A 21,882-nucleotide genomic window follows, 5' to 3' on the forward strand; every position below is an offset into this window, starting at 1 on the left:
CTTACAATGACCACACAGGGTGGTGGATAAGATACAGGCAGGTGACAAATAAAAGGAAAAGCCAACATAAAGTGTTTCAGCTTCAATGTGCCTTGGTATACATTCCACAAGTTTCTAGAACTGTTCTGGAGGGATGAACAATGATCTTCTCAAACATATTCCCTCAGTTCTGGTTCTGATCAAAATTCTTCCATAGTTGTGTTTAGGTCTGGTTACTGTGAAGTCCAGAGCATATGATTTACATTACTTTTATGCTCACCAATCCATTCAGTGACCCCTCATGCCCTGTGAATGAGGGCATTCTCATCCTGGAACTTATTGATTTGCTGTGATGCGTTCCTCTTTTCCTCTAAGGGAAGCCAATGTCTCTAAACCAAGCAAATAGTCTCCCACAGCATACCAGAGCCACTGTTTTTTTTTCTCCACTGTTTTTCTTTTAGGTTATTACCCAACTGTGTATGAACTAGGATGCATGAACATGGTCGATGGGATGATTGGCACACTGTTTTGATAGCCTAGGTGTGACAAACTCTGAGAAGAATCATGGGGACTGACATGATAATCATGATAACATTACAATTTTTATGTGGCCTGAGAATCTAAATGTGAGCAAAGGTATAGAGCTAAACCTACAACATGTTTCCATTTTTACTCAGTATACTTTCTGAGAGAAAAAAAAAAGATATGAACAAGTTAATTATTAAACTGTCCAGTTGTTTTGGCTTATCAAGTTATCAAGTTGTTTATTGAATTTTGCCAAATGATGTCAGACATGGCAAATCAAGCGCAAATGTGCCTAGCTGATGACACTGGGTAGTTAGACAGGATGTAAAGAACTAACATCAGTCAAGAAAGTAGAGATGATTTACTATTTATTGGCACATGCTAAAAAGAATTTTGGTAATTTTATATTCTATTTAGTATTTTAAGAGAAGCCCATTCAATTCAGCACTACATCTTTCTACCAAGTTTTTTTTTTCAGTGGTATAACAATTCCAATGCGTTTGATTATTTTTTTTTTTTTTTAAATACCTTTGAGGAGTTTGCACGAACGAGATTGACACAAATGGTATTTGATCTTTATAATCATTTAATGGTAATAAGCTCAGGTTCCAAAGAATTGTCATTTCAATGCAACTTCCTCCTGTAAGCATCATTAGTGGACTTGATCAGATGCACATAGTTCTTTCCTTTCAATGCATCAGCAGATATGTCCAAATTATAAACACAAGAGCAAACACGGGGTAAATATGGTAAAGGTTTATATATACTGAATAACCTAAATGTATACCATACAACATTCACTCAAAGACTGGAGCAGACAAAAACCAAAAGTGTATACGCTATCCCTGATAAAGTACCTCATCAAAACCAACTGCAAAATAAAATAGTTTACAAAGCACCACATGAAGTATTCATTAAGGCTATATGGAATAAAAGGGTCCGTGTCAAAGAAGTTGAAGGCAAAAGATGAATCAACACATTCACTAAGCCTAATAAAAAGAAACTAAACAGACATGTCCTATATGCAGTATGTTTGCTATATGTTGTAGATAATGTAGCTCAATTTATGGCTCTTAAAAGCTATAGCTATGCGAAAACTGAGAGTAATACAAACAATCTATTAAGTACCGAGACTACACCATATAAACACAAGTATAGAGGAGATTCTATTTCTAGCATTTGTCACATTTCTTAAAAAGGCTGAGGTTCTAGGAAGAACACTAACTAGATATAAATTTTAGCAAGTAAAAAAACATGACTTCTCCATTTGTCCTCAGCAGTAGACACAGTCCTTCACTTACAGAGCCCAAATTTGTAAACATATTTAATATTATCTTAACTAAACACGTGGGGGAGTGTGCAGAGGCCCTGGGTTATTGATGAGGACAGTTTGTCTTTACTCATCCATTCGCGGTCAAAAGATGAATGTTTTGTACCTAACTTGTTCTTGAGAAACCACTCTCTGACTCATCAAATTTACAGACTTGGTGTTTGGAAAAATACCGTAGTTCCACAACACAACTGTTTCGCTCAAAACAGGTTTAGGATAGTTTTCCATACGTGCATCATTGGCCTGTGTCCAGTTCCCCCTGACATATGATAAATGACAAATACACACTGATGCAAAACTAAGAGCTATAATGGATAAGTTAGCAAATGCATAGAGACTCCACGGCCTAAGAACAAAATTGCACAACTTAATTGCCTATTTAGTGGAAATAACTCTTAAAAAACAGGAAACCTACACCACCTCACTAATTGAACACTGATTAATGCTTTTCAGAATAGATTGTGACCTTTTAACTTATTTTAGCCACAACTGGGAATAAGGAATAGAATTGCTAAAATTGCTAAAAGTAAGCTTACTGGCTTCTTAAATCAGATGTCTTTACAAGCACAGTCATTTTAAGGTTCCTTTTTATTGTGATATATTCTTTAGATACAATGACCAGTGATTAACAGTAATTTTGAACAGACTGTTGATTTATAGTGCTCTAATCTATAGGACGGGTTACTTCTGGCTTTTTTAATCTCTATACATATACATACATTCTATATACTCAAATACAAAACACTTCTAGGAAATCAAAATACCTTTCTGCCATGCTGTTACCTTCTGAGGTGATTAGTGACTGGTCACATATACTTTCTACCATTTTCAACTAATTTATTTTCAATAATTGCTTTATATACACTGGGTGGATGGTATGAGTACACCTTTGGTGGGATGCCAGTCCATTGCAGGGCATCACACTCACACCCACATGTTCATTCACACCTTGGTCAGTTTAGAGCCACTCTACCCACAGGCATGTTTTTGGAAGGTAAATGGAAAGCTAAGAACCTAGAGGAAACCCACACTGATATGGGAGGATCATGTGAATCACTACACAGACAGTAAGCTGAGCTCAGGATCAAACCCCAGACCCTGGAACTGTAGCACAACACCACCTGCTGCAGCACTGTGATGCCCCCATTATTTTTATGATTGTTAATTACTATATTTCAACAGAGCCTCATTTCCATTAGTCATGGCTTTCTCTGTTCTTGCTACAACTATCATGCATTTGTCAGGAGACACTGTAGCATGTGTATTACTCTCATCTCCTCTAACAGTTATATGTATGTTGCCTCACCTATAAGTTAGTTTGGATTAGTTTTTTTATCCAATAACACTTACTGCATAATTCAGGTTTTTAACATTTGTTATACTCGACTGAGTATATTTGTGAGTGTAACAAATAATTTGCTTATTAATTGTCAATAATTGCTTTATTCTGGTAAGGGTTTCTGTGGATCCAATGAGCACAAGGCAAGAGTACACACTGGATGAGACTCCAGTTCATTGCAGTGCATCACACACTCATTCATAGCTAGGGGCAAATTAGAGTACTCAGTGTGATCATTTAAGTGAAAGGTATAAGATGTACAAGATGTAAAACACATCTTTCTGCCAGACAACAGTAGGTTTAATTGCTTTATTCAGAAATAAAAAGCAGGTCTCAGTTACAGTTCAGAATCCCCGAGCCACTTTAGAGCCACTGAAGGTGCATTTATGTGTTTGTTTTTTATTCTGCCTCACTGGGATAAATGCATTGGCCAAATAATAACACAAAGTAATTCATATTTATAACCTAATTCCTATTCATTTAGCAGTCGTTTAGCATATGAGCTATTAAAATAACTTATGATAAGTAAATCATTTGTGTCACTATTAGCACTCTCTACATTGGACAAATACTTGGATTTTTTTTCAGTGCAAGCAAAGTGCTATGAGGCTGTAGGAGGTGAAACCACAAACTTTGTCTTGGCCTTGTTTTAATAGCACCTTGGTCTTAATGATGCTGTTTGTTTTGGCCTATTCTTTAACAAAATCTGGGTTCTTCCAGGACTAGGTGTAATTTGCTTTGTACTTTTACTTGATTAGGCCATGTATGGCCTTCTTGAGTTTTGTTTTGCTTAGTTTTTTTTATTGCTCATTGGAATAGCTGAACTTATTAGTTATTTTGACCAGGTGAGGAAAATTAAGGTAGTCAAGGTAGTAGTCTGACAAGTCCATAAATACAGTGCCTGTGCTGGCCATAATGGTTAAAGTTCACCCTAAAATAGGTTTAATCCTTTATTATTATCCTGTCACATGCCTTCCAGATGTAGTCTAGTAGTTTAACTCATGATGAACTTAACTTTTCACAGTACAAAGATCAGTATACAAATAAGTTATATGTGGATGTTGACAGGTAATTGCATGTAGTATTGCATGAGGGCAGGACAGAGGAACCACATATGAAGGCAGGGGAAAAAATATTCCAGTGGATAATTTAAAAAAAAATAGTTTCCTCCCAGACAGTGCAGCGGGTAGCATTGCCACGTTATAGCTTCAGGGCTCAGGGTTTGATGCTGAGCTCGGGTGACTGTGTATGTGTGTGTTTCTTCCAGGTTCTCCTGTTTCCTCCCACCTTCCGAAAACATGCCAGTAGGTGGATTGGCTAAGACAATTGCTCCTAGGTGTGAACGAGTGTATGAATGTGTGTATGTGTGTTGCCCTGCAATGGACTGGCATCCTCTCCAGGTTGTGTTACTGCCTCACGCTCAGTGTTCCTGGGATAAAACAGTTACTGAGTGAGTGTTTCATACCCAGCAATTCCTTTTATAACCTTTAAAAATCTCCTTTACTTTTAAAAAAGTAAAATCATAAAAAAAAAGTTTAAATGTCTGTTTGCTTGTGATAGTACAGAATGGAGGAGTGAGGATATGAAATGTGAGGGAAGTTAAGACAAAAGATTCAGAACTCTAAAGGGGGGGGGGGGGGGTAAATAGTCTAATAAGTACCTCTTTGACTCCTTTTTATTGCATATAGTCAGTGTTTGCCAAACTACCCATGTGGAGTTTTTGTTTGGGGGAACAGTAACTGCATAATTGGTGTAAATCAATTCAAACTTTCCATTTTACCTACCGTACCAGCTCATATTCCATACTTCCTGAAGGAAATAGATGTGTTATACTGTACAGGCTTACACACACACACACACAACACATACATGTGCACACAAAAGAGACCATGCCCCTTTACATTCAAACTGCATAAATATTTCTATTCCCTCATTGTTTGCACCTCATACATTCTCATCTGGAGCTCAAACCCCCCTAAAGATTAAACTCTAGGATGGTCCTTGCTTGTGGGAAACACTAATACCAAGGAATTTCTTAGCAGCAGTTAGTTTAATGATATGAGTATTAGAATTAAGCTATAAATATGATTTACTTCTTAAGTTTTATGATTTAAATACAATACAATTATATAATTATCATTTACCCAAAGCTTTAAGTAAAAAAGTGGCTTGTGCAAGCAGAACAAGACTGAAACAAAGCCTGTAAGAGGGTCTCCAGTGGCTATAAAGATGAGATTTATGTAATTTATTTACTATATTATTTTAGAGGTTGTGTGTGGGACTACTGGAAGCTCTTCAGAGACACTCTGCGAGGCTTCCACTCAGCCTATTTTCAGTCCGGTTGGAATAAAGAAAGATATAATTTAGTTATAGCTCAGAGCACAAACACGCAGAGACTCGACACAGCTGTTTTTTTCCCCACCGCGTCACTGTGTCCACTTTAGCGCGCGCTTTGACTACATCCCGCAACGCCACCCCGGTAACTATAGTAACCCCTGGTGGCGCATTGATACAGGTCTACTGCTGAATAGGGCAGTGTGCGGTGTGGCACGTAACTCCCGCGCTTGTGATAGGCCAGCGGGGGAGACTGACGGCACCTGCTCATCTCCTTCCTCAAACACTGGAGGTTTAGCGGATAGAGAGAGCATCCATCCTCTGCAGCTCCACGGTTACGCGTGTGTGTAATGCAGCGCTTGGGTAGTCGCCTCTAGCTGCCTGCTACGGTTATGCTGCTGGAATCCGAAGGCGCACTGAAAGCAAGCTTGTGCATTTTCAGACAGCTTTATTAGCACTACCAGACATGTCTGTGAAACTGGCTGCAGTAGTAGTGCTTGTGGTGATTGTACAGAGCAGAGTGGACGCGACGGAGTCCGCCGACGCTCATGACACCTCCTCCCAGGAGAGGCCCCTTCACGTTCAGAAGAGGAGATTATCCCTGCAGGACACAGGTAAGCCCACAAGAGCTTTCTGTAAGTTTTCTCTCTTTAGCTCCATGGTCCTGTAGCCTATACACTGCAAGCTACTTCACCACCAAAAGCGCATCAGTCGCCTCCAGCTGCTTATTCAGATCTCATTAGCTATCCAAAACACTCCTTTTTTCCCTAACTGTAACTGTCTCTTACATGTTTGTTAGGCAAATGTTAAAGTTAGTCTGAGAGGTTTGCAGTGCAAAGCTTCCTGATCCAGCTAAATGCAGAAGAGAATGCAGAAACAGCCTGGAAAGCACAACTTTACGCACCAAACGCACCTGACCAAAAAAAGTGCATTTCCCATTTCCGACTCTGAAGTCTTTAAGCCTTGTATCAGTGTACATGTAAATGTAAAGTTCTGTTGAAATGGAAGAGATGAGTGTATATGTGCACTGCGTGCTTGCAGTGGAGATCCAGCAGTGTTTGCTGAGCGCTGGAGATGTCGGCTGCGGCACATTTGAGTGCTTCACTAACAACTCGTGCGAGATTCGCGGACTGCACGACATTTGCATGAGCTTCCTGCACAACGCCGGCAGATTCGACTCGCAGGTAAGAAGCACACTTTACACCAGTAACTCCACTGATCATGAGTAGTCGAGTGAACAAGGCTACTTACTCGCTATAGAGACGCAGCAGGTTTTCCAGCTGCAACTCTTAAACATCTGCTTGCACAGCTGCAGCTTCTCCATAGTCACTACAGTATGTAGCTACAGGACGCAAACCACCCCAGCTTTTTGAATCTTTAAAGTGCATTGCATAATGCTTTCTTTTCTATAACATCACAACTAAGTGTAAGTGTTGTGTTTGGGAGTATCACTGGCATTTGGGATAGAAAAAAAATTATTATTCATTCATTCATTCATTCATTCATCTTCAGTAACCAGTGTATCCTGGTCAGGGTTGTGCTTGATCCAGAGCCACTCCCCTGAACACTGGGCACAAGCCTGGAGAATTCACCCCCATGGGACACCAGGCCTCCGCAGATGTCTATCATTACTGCATTAATAATAGTGAAGGCACTATAATCTCGACTGCTACATAGTAGTAGTAAGTAATGAAATATGGAATCATTCTTTGAATTTTGAAATAGTAGTAGAAACAGAAATTTTAGCATAGAAATAGAAGAAAAAATATTTCATAACAATACTTAAGAAATTTGCTGCTGAACTTCAGTAGTGGTGTCATTATAGTCTAACATGGCCTGGCATTAGAGGTTACACTCCTGGGCAAAAACAATGGGCCAAGCCTAAGATGGCAAATATTAAGCTTTTAATGGTCTTAACAACAAATCATTGGTCAGGAATGTAGCAAGAATTAAACAAATTTGCTGGTTTACTTTCACTGCAGTGAGCTGTCTGAGGAAAAGCTAGAAACAGGGAAATTGACTTATATAGTCTTCTTATACACAAAGGTAAAATTATGATAATGATTAAAATGTTTGATGTAAAATTCAAACTAACACATGTCTGGGTGTACAAAAATTTTCCAATATCTTCCAGTGTGGTTTTTTTTTTTTCTTAAAAGATTAGTCATTATTTGGTAATCTGCCACACCTGATGCAGCCCATCAGGGACCACAAGGCTTCAACATTTACAGAAATCAAATGGAAAATCTCCCATACCAAGTTCCTTTATCTATTTGTTTAATTCTTGCTAATTTCCTGACCAAAGATTTGTTTATAATACCATTGAAAGATTAACATTTTGGCCCATTTTTTGCCCAGGAGTGCACAGTTAAATGCTTTACACCTCAACATGACACTGTGCATGGCAGTAACACCAGAGGTGACAATCCCTGAAATGGTATAATAAATAACTTTCTTATTTCTTTTAACTTACTACAGACACAGCAACTCCACATATGTTGAATTCGGGATGGACTATATATCATGGGAACTAATGTCCATGTCTAGTTTACTGATTTCCATGCTCTAAAAGACTAAATATGTCTATTTATAGTTGAATCAAAGCAAGTAATCAGGAGTCACCCTCAGCCCTCGGCAGCTGCAGCTGGGCTCCTCTGCATTAGATACAGTAAGATGCCCCCTAAGATGTGAATGTCAACATTTTAGCATTTGCTGCAGGGCAAATCATTCATCAAGGATGCACTGAAGTGCATGGCACATGGGTTACGTCACAAGTTCAGCTGTGTCAGTCGCAAGTGTGTTTCCGTGAAGGAGATGGTGTTTCAGCTGCAGCGTGAGTGCTACAACAAACACAACCTCTGCTCAGTGGTCAGGGAGAACGTCAACGTCATGATGGAGATGATCCACTTCCAGGACCTCTTTCCCAAAGGGTATGTGGTCTACTTTTAAACTAACTTATAGCAAATGGTCAGTTAATTTCTTCAATTTTTGTATTGAAGCACATAAACGTCAAACATCTAAGGCAGATTATTTGTTCATGTTAATTGATGCTTTAGTTTCACACTGTATTATGTGGGAAATGCTAATTATTTTATTAAATGTTAAAAAGTTATTACGTTTTTAAGTTATTATTTCTGGACTCTATCTTGTGATCAGACAGTAGAATGCCCCAATATACATGTACAAAATGTTTCCAATACAATACAATCCTGCATTACTATTATGTAAATGCTCTTAAGTGGCTCTTTCAGTCAGAATCTTTTCAGACAAAGTCAATACTTTTAGTACGTACACTCTCAGCTTTTGAATATCTAGTTAGGAGACTGGACTTGTGTTATCATTAAGATGATTCTCTATTCATTCAAGTGACTTCTTCAAAACGGAATCTTTTCTAGTACATGAAGTTAACCCTTATTTCTCTTTGATATCTCTAGGCCTCATGTGGAACTGGTGAACATCCTGCTGGGCTGTGGTGAGGGGGTGCGTGTCGCCATTACCCCGCCGTATTCATGCCCAGTGTGAGCAGAACTGGGGCGCCCTCTGTGCCAGCCTGAGCCTCTGCCTGCCAGGCCACACCAGGATCCAGACTGTGCCCACCCTCACTCCTGTGCCTGCTATCAGCAGTGCTAACTTCCTGCCTCCTGCTGGCCCTCCTCTCCCACAGCCTGACAGACAGCAGGTTTAGATCCTTCACAAAGAAAGTGAGGGCCTTCCTTAGCCTTCAGTGCCTCGATTGCACCATAATGCAACACATCTTAAGGCCAACAATTCAAGCCGGTGCATAAAGGTAGTATCTACAGTATTGTTACTACCATAGTGGGATTGTACACATTGCATCTGAAATGTTAGGATGGTAAGAACCCGTGAAGTGACAGTTCCAGCTGCATTTAATACAAAACTGGAGGCTCTCCATGTTCCCATTTAACAAACTGGTGAAAGTCTGGTGTCAACAATGGTGTCAAGAGAGGACTCTATAGCCAGCAGTCTTTTAAGCTCAAGTGAACGCAGAAGTTACAAATGACACAACCTCCATTTTTTTCAGTATGTTTATTCATGGTGCTCCTTCTCAGTAGTACAGTATGTTTAAGCTCTGATCCACATTTAGTTTTTGTACAGTCTTTCTTTCCTCTGTCATGCCAAAGTTGAATCATGCTTGGGAATGTCCATCTTATGTACACTGAATATATTATTGCTGGGTAAAACAGAGTGCCAAATGTGATTCCATGCCAACTGATGTGGTAGAAAAACTGAGATTTACGACTATGACATCTGCTGAGATTGAAGAACTAATATCCAGCCACTTAACACAGCTAATTAAATAAACTGTTTCATGACAATAGTAACAGGAACACAGGTTTTCATTTTACTTTTTTTTTGTTCCATTTGAAGAATTCATATTTGTATGTTTCTGGCCTATGATATGTGTATGTATACTGACAAATATTTTTGCTATTATATATATGGGTGGTATATATCAAGTTAAATTTATAAGAAAATAAATAGGTTTAAAATAAAACTGTGTAAAATAATTATAAGCAGAATTTGAAACTACAGTAATATTTGGTACCTACCTCATCCTTTTTTTACATTTAATTATCAAGACAATTTATAAAATGTACAGAGGTTAATTACTCTCTGTTTAAATGTACATCATTTTTTTATTTATTTCTATTTTTCAAATGTTATGCATGACTTTTTTTGCCCATACCATCATTTGTCAGGTGCAACAGTACCAAATATTATGTTGTTATTTTAATGTATTTTCTATACCACTTGTATTTATACATTTTTGTATTGTGTCAAATATTTAATTTTTTTCTTACATTTTGGTACATCATGACAAAAATCCATTATATCCACAAAGTTTTTTTCCTCAAAATAAATATTATTTGTCAATAAATTATGTTTGGGACATTTGTGTGTGAATTATGAGGTTGTTTCTTTTTATAAATGACACTTTCTCTGATGTCCCCATTTACTCATCAATTGGCTAAATGTATAAAGAAACAGCTAGGGCTGTTTGTTGTTTTCTTTTCTTTTTTAAAATTAAAAAAGTCACAGTTCTCAAATATTTTCAGTAGAGAATCCCAACAATACATTTCAAAAACAGAACTTGATTATAATTATATTAAAATACACACTTAGAAACATTTTTAAATAGTTCATGTTTATTAAACAGTCATGAGGTCACTGGAAATGAATTAAAGATGTAAACTAAGGTAACTTTATCACAGTAGAGTAATCTGCAACAAACTATACCTGAATACAAGGTCACTGAATGTCACAGAGACGCGATTGAGGACACTGAGGGAATCAGTGACCATGCTGAAAAGCATTTCTGAGCAGTAATACAGTTGCTGAGAAGGTTTTGAATTTTAGCTCACAACCAGAAATGATATGCATGACACTGTCAATCACAACATGAGCAGTCTAATACTACAGAAGTTCCAAACCCTGGTCCTGACGTTCCCCTTGTCCTACACACCTGGTTCAACTAATCAGCTAATTGCCAGTCCTTCCTGAGTTGAAGTGGGTGTGTTAGAGCAGGAAAAATGCTAAAATGTACAGGACAGGGGTACTCCAGGACCAGGGTTGGGAACCTGTTTTCTACTATTTCTTCATGTTCAGAGAAATAAAGCTGATATGTACTTGACAAAGTAGTTGTTCGTGCTAAATGGAAAAATGCTACAGCACCATCCAGTGGTCTGACTCTGAAGAACATTATGAGATACTAATAGCACCACTTTAATAAATACTGCCAGAATTACTAAGAAAACAAACAGGCATAATGCAGTGCAATTACACCTCAAGTATGTTTCTTCCCACTTCCTTTCAAAGTTAGGCAGAATCAACACTGTAGAAAACTGTAAACAGTTTAAAAATGGCTTAAAAATATGGCTTCTAAAGGCTGTAAAGACCTTGAAATAGCAAATAAATAGTTTTTACACTTTCAAATATAGCAAGAGAAGGCACTTATGTACACTGGTTTAAAGGTATGGTGAAAGAAAGCTTCAGTGTATTAATCAAGATGCTTTCAACTAAACATACTTGTGCCAAAAATAAATTTCTATAAAGAAAATGTCACACTATGCAATTAACTGCATACCCTATGCCATTACTTCATACATCCCCTGGAACTTCCCATTGAATTCCTACTTTCAAAATTTTTACAACTTTTGCCATGTGGTCATATTGTTTCATTTCCATAAAGTCAATAAAAATGGCCAAACGCAGTACTAAATATGTTCTGAGTAATAAATTATAATTATAATTCATTTAAACCGCATGTTAAACCCAAATGGTTGTACAAATGGCAGCTGCAATGCACTTTCCTCCCAGTTCCAGATTAAATTTTAAGTAAAACAGTAATATTTCAGCTGCAGGCACACATACATTCACACCAACGCTATCACCAGAACAGTACCAACAATTCAAGTATTTGCATATAGTAAAGCAGACATTTGATTTTTTTTTTGCTCTAAATGAAAGGGAAGAGCCGCTTTTTCAGGATGTAGAGCACAGTGGCAAAAAACAGAGCAAGTGCAAGAAAGATGAGCAATTTGTCTGTGAGTTCACGCCGATTGTATTTCAGGATGAGTTTCCGTCCCAAGTGGATTGTGGCTGTCATTGCTTTAAACTCTTCATTCGTTTCCAGTACTGACCTTGATGATGTAACTACGAAAAGAGCAAAAAGATGGACTATGTATTTAACTGAGGCACATTTAGAGACATTAATTTGGCAAAACATGTGGGCATGACACTACTGCATTCAAAGGTGTTACTATGTTTTAGGAGAGGTGAAACATTATCGATACCCATTTGAAAATCACTTTTGAGTCTGGTTCCTCTCAAGGTTTCTTCCTCATATCATTTTAGGGAGTTTTTCCCTTACCACTGTCGCCTCTGGCTTGCTCATTAGGAAAAAATTATAAATTTAAAATTTATATGTGAAATTTATATATTTCTGTAAAGCTGTTTTGTGACAATGTCCATTGTTAAAAGCACTATAGCAATAAAACTGAACTAAATTGAACAGATCTCAGAATAATTGCATGAGGGCACTTAAAGTGAATCCAAGTAATGTTACAAGGGCTCCAAAATAACTTGGCTGTGTATATGAGTCTCCAGCCACTACATCATCATACAGTATATGGCCAAAGGTTTGTGGAAACCTGACCATCACACCCATATGTGCATGTTGAACATCCCATTTCGGTCATCTGTTTTAATGACCTCCACTCTTCTTGGAAGGGTTTCCACTAGAGTTTGGAAGGTGGCTTTGGGGATTTGTGCTCATTCAGCCACAAGAGCACTAGTGAGGTCAGTTACTGATGTTGGGCGAGGCCTAGGGCACAGTCAGCATTCCAGTCCATCTCATAAGTGTTCAGTGGGCTTGAGATCAGGTCAATCTTGGCAAACCATGTCTTCAGAAACGTCACTTTGTGCACGGGGCACTGTCATGCTGGAACGGGCTTGGGCCTCTTAGTTCCAGTGAAGTGAAACTGTAATACTACAGTATACAAAGACATTCTATACAATTGTGTGCTTCCAATGTTGTGGCAACAGCTTGAGGAAGAAGCACATATGGGTGTGATGGTCATGTGTCCACATACCTTTGGCATTATAGTGTATAATCAATGATTAATGCTCCACAAATTAGTTAACTTACGTCCTGAGAAGGTCTCGTTTTTAATGTAAAAAGGGGCCTCTGCACTGCGTTAGCCCAAACAGCAATATATATACAGTGGATATAAAAAGTCTACACACCCATTTTAAAATTGAAGAAAAATTTCACCTTCCAGTATGATAAAGACTCAAAGCACAAATACATGTGAACAAAGGAATGGCTTCAGAGGAAGAAGATCAACGTTTTGAAATGGACCAGTCAGAGCCCAGATCTAAATCCTATCGAAAACCTGTGGAATGACTTGAAGAGGGCTGTGCACAGGACATTCCCTCACAATTTGATAGATCTGGAGGATTGTTCCAAGGAAGAGTGAAAAAAATTGCCAAATAAAAATGTGCAAAGTTGGTAGATTCCTTTTTTTTTAAAACCCAAAAAGACTGAGAAATCAGTTAAAAAAAAAAAGAAGGATTTTTCTTTGAAAAGCATTCGGTTTTTCAAAAAAGATCAACCAAAGATCAAGCCCCCCACCCACCCCTGCATCTGGCCTGCAGGATGCCATTTGAATAGCCCTGATCTAGAGATACAACGGACATCAGTAAATATATATATAATAATAGAAAACTTTTCTAATGCAATGTTATGCAATGGCTCAACATCTTTGACAAAAAGAAAGCCTAAAGAAGGTCCATGCACAAACTGTGTGCTCTTACCCAGAGTGCCAATGGTTTCCTCACTTTGCTTGACCTGTTGGGCCATCATTCGGCTGATGCTCATCAAACTCTCAGTGATGTCACTGGACGTCTCTGCCAGGCTCTCCTTGGTGGCCTTCCTACAATCAAACAAATATAAGATAAAGTGTCTTAGCAAATCAAGTAGGAGACACCAGAACAACTTCAAAGTGCCTTGTGAGTGAGTTTCTACAAGTCTCTGGAATTGTACTGGAGGGATGGAACAACATTCTATCAAAAGATATTCCATTAGTTCCAAAAATCTCTCACAGAGGTGTTCAACTGGGTTGAGATCTGATGACTGTGAAGTCACGATCCACCACAGATCGTCCCTCTCAGTCACCCCGAACACCGGAACCCCCCCAGGGCTGTGTACTGAGTCTTCTGCTGTACACACTGCTCACCCACATCTGTGTCACTAAATATCACTGCAACCACATCATCATGTTTGCTAATGACTGCACTGTCACATGGTTCATCACCAACAATGAGGAGATGGCCTACAAAGAGGAAGTGTGACAGCTTGAGGTCTGGTGCAAAGACAACAATCTCTCTCTAAATGTCAGCAAGACTAAAAAGATGATTGCTGTCTTCAGGAGGACCCATGCATCTCACACCTCTCTACACACTGGCTGTGCAGGAGTGGAAACTGAGCAAGCTTTTCGATGTGCAGATCACACACAACTTGACATGGTCCCTCAACACAGCAGTGCTGCTACTTCCTAAGAAGATTCATGTGCATAGCTGTTGTTTCTACAAGTGTGTCAGAGAGCATTTTGTCCTGCAGCTTCACTGTCTGCTACGGAAACTGCTCTGTTTCCGACAGGAAAGCACAGAAGCAGATAGTAAAAACTGCCCAGTCCATTAATGGGTTATGTTTTAATGCCACTGAAGACATCTACACTGAGCAGTGTATAAGGAAAGCCTGCAGCATCAGGAAGGATCCCTCTTTCCCTTCCCATGGACTGTTTTCACTCCTCCCATCTGGAAGAAGGCTAGGGAGCATCCGGGGAGCATCTGAGTCAACCAGATTCATGAACAGCAACTTCCCACACGCCATTAGGCTCCTTAACAGAGTGGTCTGATGGACACCTCACCTCATTTCATTTCACTTCCAAGATCACAGGCAGATACTTTCGAGCATGGTCATTATCAACAGTGTTTACATTATCAACACTACTATGCAATAGAGTTTATGGTTGCTTGTAGTGCTTAAACTTTAATGTATAGATTGTTTACCATATTGCCTATTATATAGTGTACAGTCTATTGTCTGTATTTATTGTATTTATCAAATACAATAAACTATATTTTCTTCCTAACATTACATCTTTATTGTGATGAGAGCAATGACAATAAAGCCTACTTGACTTGACTGAGTGTTCTGCCCTGCTATCCAGGGTGTATTCCGGGTTCCCAGGAGAGGCTCCAGATCCACCACAATCCTGACCAGGATAAAGTAGACACTGTCAAACAATGAAGGGATGAATGGCTAAATGGATAAATGAATGAATGAATGGATAAATGAATGAATGAATGTTCAAAATTAATTTTTGCTTAATTACACCTTCGCATTAAGTTTCAGTACTCATGAGGGACTCCTGAACTTATTAATGTTCTCAATAAGAATGATCCAATTCCATCTAACAACTTAGCATATTAACTGTTTAAAGACTTTTATCTACTTCTGTAGTCTTGTACCATTCCTACTTTGAGTGCAGCTTTGTTTCTTTGTAGAACCCACAGTTCTACAGTTTTGTGCCTTTAAACCTATTCACAATTTCCCTGCTCTGTAATGTGCCCTGAGATCTATGAAGATCATTATTCCTAGACTGGCTTTGTTCATGTCCAACTCACCCCAAAAAAGCAATTAATGGATATCTGATCACTTCAGTTAAGTGGCAAGTATTTAAAGCCATCTGAAAGCTGTTTGCTTCCCTCAGCATGTAGCACTGAGAACAAGACTTACCTTTGCCTCACTGATGAGTCCCCACCATGTAGTAGCTCATCTTTTTCCAGGTTATCGATGGCTAGCTTGCAGGCCAAGTTGGCTTTCCTCCATGCTGTCTGGTTACTTGTACAGAGGTGCAAAAACAGCTTTGACAGTAAATATAAAGGCAACATTAAAAGTACAGCCTGCAAAGAGCACAAGTCCTCTGAGCCTCTTACCTTAACATTTGTTTGCGATGACTTTCTGTTTCAGCCATAATAATGTTCTTATCAGTCTCTTTATCTTGTTCTTTAGCCATTTGTTCCATATCCTACCACCAAAAAAGGTACCTTGATCAGATGACTATTTGTTGCAACAAAGGCAACAAATGGATGTACTGGAATCAAGAACATTATGGAGCTTGGAAGGTGACAAAAGCATTTGAATAAGAATTTTTGTATATTTGACTTAAAGATGTTGAAAACATATAATTCAAAATAATGAGATATGGTTCTGAGAGCCCTAAATACAAATCTCGGAAATACAAATTTTCTGTAAATTAGCACAAAGGGAAAAGTAGACACTTTCAGAGTGGTCAATCAAATAAAAGTTATTAATGTTCTACTAAAAAGCTAGTTTTCTACAGCGATGCTTAGTATATGTCCAGCTTATTATTATTATTATTTAGGTAATGTTCTAGCAAGTTAGACTATGCTAACGTTAGCTTGCTGGCAATCGTGAGCTAGTTATCGGTCACAGCTGCTTAATAAGAATTTAGCTGTGTCAGTAGAACATTAAGTCTCTGGCAGATGACTGTGATTAGCTAAATCACTTTAACCACTCTCAAAACATCTACTTTTCCCAGGGAATCCCAGATTATTCACCTTTCACCTAATTTACATAAAATCTGTATTCTTTAGATTAAAATTTTTGATATTTATATTTAGGTCCAAATTTTTTAAAATCTCAAAACTGTAACCTGTAATTTTGATGTTTTTAAAAGGTAACTCTTACCTTTCACAAGTTCAAAACAAAGACATCTGCCAACATGTAAAAAAGAATGTATTTAATGTGATATGTACACAGTGTTTACAAATATTCAGCTTCCAAGCGCCATAGAAGATTAGCTAGAAGTATTTTAGTTAATCCACTGCGAGCACCTAATGATTCTACATATTCAATATTTCTTATGAGAAACCTGCAGTGTACCTTAATAATAAATGTGGAGGTAATAATAACTTTCCCTACACTTGTATATAGTACACAAAGTTTCCAGAGAAACATGATGTTTTGGACAAAAGTCCATACGTCATCAGGTGGTCAAGCAAAATGCTTCTTTGCTATATACACAAAGGTGAGAAAAACAACATGAAGTGTCTTAGAAGGGTGTTTTGTCACCACAAGCAGCCAGAACAGTTTGAATTCTGGAACAGTTCTGGAGGTCTGGAACACCAAAGATATTCTCTCACATGGTGTTCTGATGATGGTGGTGGAGTGCGCTATTTAACACAGAAGTCAGTCCAGAATCTCCCACAGATGTTCACCTGGGTTGAGATCTGGTGACTGCAAAGGGCCTAGCATATTTTATACACCCTTTTCATACACATCAAACTATTCAGGGAACCCTCAGGGCCTGTGGATGGGAACCCTCAGGGCCTGTGGATGGGAACCCTCAGGGCCCGTGGATGGGAACACTTTCATCGTGAGACCACTCCTATCAGGAGAGTTGCATTTTTGACCTTTCCTCTAAGGAACATGGATTACCCCATGTCCTGCACATTTTAGAGTTTTGCCTGCTCCAACACGTTTTATTTAGCTAATCAGCTCAATAACAGCCCTTCCTGAGTTGAAGTAGGTCTGTTAGAGCAGACGGTACTCCAGGACCAGGGTTGGGAACCTATGCTCTAAGGTGACAAGTGGACCAAACCAGCAAAATGCCTCCCACAGCACAGGAGAGCCACGCCTCAAGTTTTACCTTTAAGTTTGCACCAATCTGTATATGAGGACTGCAACAAATAATCAATAATACCCAGTTTGAAAATTTTTTATATTCAAATAGCTGTTTACTTAAACAATAACAGAAATGTAACAGCACACAGGCCTCTATTCCTGGGTCGAATAGTACAATAATACAACACAATAGTAAATAATACAATACAATAGTGAAGCCACTGGGGGCAGCTGCAGAGCTGATACTACTGTACCACACAGCACTGCGTGCACTGTGGTCACGTCCAGCACAGCGGAGGCAATTTTAAAGAAAACAAGAAAGGGATTCACTTGTGTAAAAAAAAAAAGCCAAAACTGAAAACACTGCTAGTTTCACTCAAAAAAGTAAAAGCCAGATAAAATGCAGTCTGCACAAAGTAGAAATAGTAGTGTCAGCATTAAATTCCATAGCAGTGCGAACATTACATTGGTCAGTGAAATACACTAAATGGTTGATTATTTATTACATATCATTCCACTGTTTTGTTTTTTTTTTTTTTTGACGTAGTAGAATATGTGTAGCAATTATATTGTTCAATTAGGCTGGTTAAGTTCATTTTTTTGCCTGTTTAATTTTGGCTTGTTAAGATTAATGATGAACGTCTTCTATGTGTACAGATTTCAGGTTGCTTGTGCTATTGTTTAAAATAAATTTCTTATCAAAGTCCTTTTTAATATAATTTAAATTCCATTTAATATAATATCAGTCTAAAAGGCACAATAAAAAAGCCTGTTAAATCCTAAAATACACTGGAAAGATAGATTGGAAAATGGTCATGTAAAAATGAATTTACATGTATGATAATACAAAAAACCATACATCAGTGTTAGAAGTGGACATTAGGGGAAAATGTAGAATGTAGACACTTGCTAACAAAAATCTAATCAGCTTATTAGACATACAATATGGCAATGACAATATCATATGGTAATCAAAAGTTTTCTTTTTAAACATAATTTCTTTCTTTACTTCTAGCTAGAAAACCAGCTCTTGCTTTAGGGTTAGAGTTATCCCACTGCCTGTGACATGTAGGTTTCTTTTCTGTTGTTGTTGTTTTTGCTACTTAGTGACATCTAGAAAACAGGACTAGATTTATTAATATATAATACAATTTTTCTCATGAAATTGTACAAAATATCAACAAAATATTCATCCTCAAATATCACTTTAAAATGGCAGGAATAACCATTGAAAAAATTAAACTGTAATAAGGAACCTTATGTATATAATTAAGCAATTTCACATGAGTAAGTGTGCTGTACGGTACAACAGCATGATTGGAAGTGTGATATTGCTTTTATACATCAGTTCTATAAAAAGAAATTAATATTGATTACCTACCATTTCAGACACAATGAGCCTCATTTATCAACCTGGATATGAATGGATTTATTTGTAAATCCTTCATACGAGGGTCTGCACAAGAAATTTCATGAAAATCTCGTAAATCTGGCAAAAGGTGTGTCTAAATTTATGCATAAGAAGACTATATTAATGTACACCTCGACTTGATTGACATGGGTTGCTGCATTTTTATATTCAGAATGTTGAGGTTAAATTGCTTATTGTAATTACGTTTACAGCATTTATCCAGAGTGACTTATAGAAGTGTGTTGCAGTCTCTATCAAAACCAAATCCTCATGCTAGTTCCCTAGGTCAGGGACTAGGAATACTAAAGAGAATAGTTTGTGAAAACCAGTTGTTTTATATTATTGGCATTAATTAAAGAATATTAAAAAAATAAAGTGAGCCAATACAAATTACGACAAATAAAACTAATCATTTACCCTCATCATTCATTTCGTGCTCCTAGCTGTCTGTGCACTTGAACTTTTACAGAGTTTTGTGGGCATCACTAAATGCAAATGAGCTGTATTGGAAACTTGCTTTGCACATTATGGACGATTAACATACGCACATGAGCACGAAGGAAATGAGTGTTTCCGAAGCTTTTGTAAATCGAGCGGAAAGTTTTCATTTGGTTTGGTTTATGCAAATGTACACACAACTCTAAAATAAATGAGGTGATAAATGATAAGTGAGGCTCATTGTGGGCAAATGTTTTGTTTACTTTTGCTCCATCAGTGAAAATAGTTCCCAAAGATGCCACAGCTGGATACAACATTGCACAGACTGACTGACAGCCCGTAGTAAGTGTAGTAACAGTTTCAATGTAACAAGCTATTGCTAGAATGGGAGTGTTATGTAGCAAATACACAAAAGTGGAGTGATACAAACAGTGACATGTACCGATGCTGTTATACTAAATATCAGCACTTTTGAAATGCTGCTTGCCCAATCAAATTAGTGGAGTGGAACTACCTGTTGCATACATCATTTTTACCTTTTTATTGTTAACTGTTCTTATTGCATACAGATTCTCTTATTCAGATTGTAACTTGACTTTTGCTATTGTGTATTGTTTATTTTTATTATTCTTCGTGCCTTGTTCCTTACTGTATATTTTTTGTATTTTTATTGTCTTTGTAACTTATTGTTTGTTGCCCTTCTACCCCGTCTTTCTCGGGAGGAAAAAACAAAATAAGGATATGTTACCAAATATACCAAGAATATACCAAAGTACATATGACAATAAAGATCTTGAATTGTGAATCTTGAATCAAATTCAAATCAAATTCAAATTCAGTCACATGCATAACCATACACAGTACACAGAAAAAATATTTTTAGAAAAAAAAATATATATATATATATATATATATATATATATATATATATATATATATATATATATATATATATATATACACCAAATTGCAATACTAAAATAAATTAGTAACGTTATGTACTGCTTATACCTGCTTATTCATGCAAATGGCCAATGGCTGGCGTGACCGTAGCATGGTTATTGGTACGAGTATTTCAGAACTGCTGATCTCCTGGGATTTTCATACACAACAGTCTCTAGAGTTCACACAGAATGGTGTAAACACAACAAAAATACCCAGTTCTGTGGGGTATGCAAGGTCAGAACAGAATGGCCAGACTGGTTCAAGGTGACAAGCTCTGGTAATTCAAATAAGCACTCTTTACACCCATGGTGAACAGAAAAGCATCTCAGAATGCACATGTCAAACCTGGAGGCAGATGGACTACAACAACAACAACAACAACAACAACAAAAAAGATTACATCAGTTTCCACTCCTGTAAGCCAAGAACAGCAATCTGAGGCTACAGTGGGCACAGGATCACTAAACCATACAGCTAAAGACTGAGAAAACGTCCCAGGCTTGGGAATACATTATACAATACAAACTTCACATCTTAGCTGAATAAAATGCTATGCTTTAAATATGTAGTAACTTTAATTAGATGACTGTCCTACAGCTTCAGAAGCATTTTACTCACCTGATTTCTCTGGAAAGTTCATTAAAGTTATATAATTAAGCGATGTGGATGTGATATTCATTCCGACCTGAATTCGCTGTCTTAAGTGCCTGGATTTTTCCTTCACTGCAGCGTTCAGCTTCATTAACACGCTGTGTGGACCGCGACATTCCCGTATATCCTGCGATGAAAAACACACAGCTAAGCGGAAACACGAGCAAAACTTATCCTGTTTCCTGTCAGCTAGGTAGCAAACTAGTTATCCGTATTTAATGCGAGGCTAAAACAGATCGCTGCTTCCTACCTGAATGAGAGCTTTAATCTCTAAATCATATTTGATAATTTCTTGCACACATATTCGAACGGAGACGTCAGAGGACGACGCCATCTTTGTTGTGGTACGTAGAGCGAAAAGGTCCAAAAAAAACTCAAAACGCGTTTTTCAGTTCCACTAAACTAGTTATGAACTTAACCAGTCTAAAGTTTGGATACACATAGAAAGAGTTTCTCCTTTTCAGTTTTTTTTTCTACTATTTTACAGTAATAATGTTTCAAGTAAAGGGGGAAAAACACTTCTTATAAATACGTTGTTCAGAAATAAATACATGGACATTCACTTCACCATGTACATTTGTCTAAGAAATAAATTTCAACCATAAGCTGTTATCAAAATGTCTAAGACAGTGAAAAAATGTATTCAAACCTGTGTCCAAACCTTCTGAGAGTTAGCATACAGCTGAGTGTAAAGT

General features: G+C 37.7%; 2 protein-coding genes across 2 annotated transcripts; one reads left to right on the forward strand and one right to left on the reverse strand.

Annotated features, from left to right (window-relative positions):
* Positions 1-5,459: 5,459 nt before the first annotated feature.
* On the forward strand, positions 5,460-9,175 carry stc2b (stanniocalcin 2b). The gene is made up of 4 exons (XM_026941362.3): positions 5,460-6,121; positions 6,549-6,691; positions 8,226-8,437; positions 8,942-9,175. The coding sequence occupies exons 1-4, from the start codon at positions 5,974-5,976 to the stop codon at positions 9,027-9,029; spliced, it is 591 nt and encodes a 196-aa protein (XP_026797163.2). The 5' UTR covers positions 5,460-5,973; the 3' UTR covers positions 9,030-9,175.
* Positions 9,176-10,657: 1,482 nt separating this feature from the next.
* On the reverse strand, positions 10,658-21,565 carry bnip1b (BCL2 interacting protein 1b). The gene is made up of 6 exons (XM_026941299.3): positions 21,438-21,565; positions 21,222-21,314; positions 16,032-16,123; positions 15,832-15,936; positions 13,845-13,963; positions 10,658-12,182 (listed from the first exon to the last, which is right to left on the reverse strand). The coding sequence occupies exons 1-6, from the start codon at positions 21,519-21,521 to the stop codon at positions 11,986-11,988; spliced, it is 690 nt and encodes a 229-aa protein (XP_026797100.2). The 5' UTR covers positions 21,522-21,565; the 3' UTR covers positions 10,658-11,985.
* Between the last annotated feature and the right edge of the window lie 317 nt (positions 21,566-21,882).

This window comes from Pangasianodon hypophthalmus, chromosome 15 (genome assembly GCF_027358585.1).
Source record: "Pangasianodon hypophthalmus isolate fPanHyp1 chromosome 15, fPanHyp1.pri, whole genome shotgun sequence".
NCBI classification, from domain to species: domain Eukaryota; kingdom Metazoa; phylum Chordata; class Actinopteri; order Siluriformes; family Pangasiidae; genus Pangasianodon; species Pangasianodon hypophthalmus.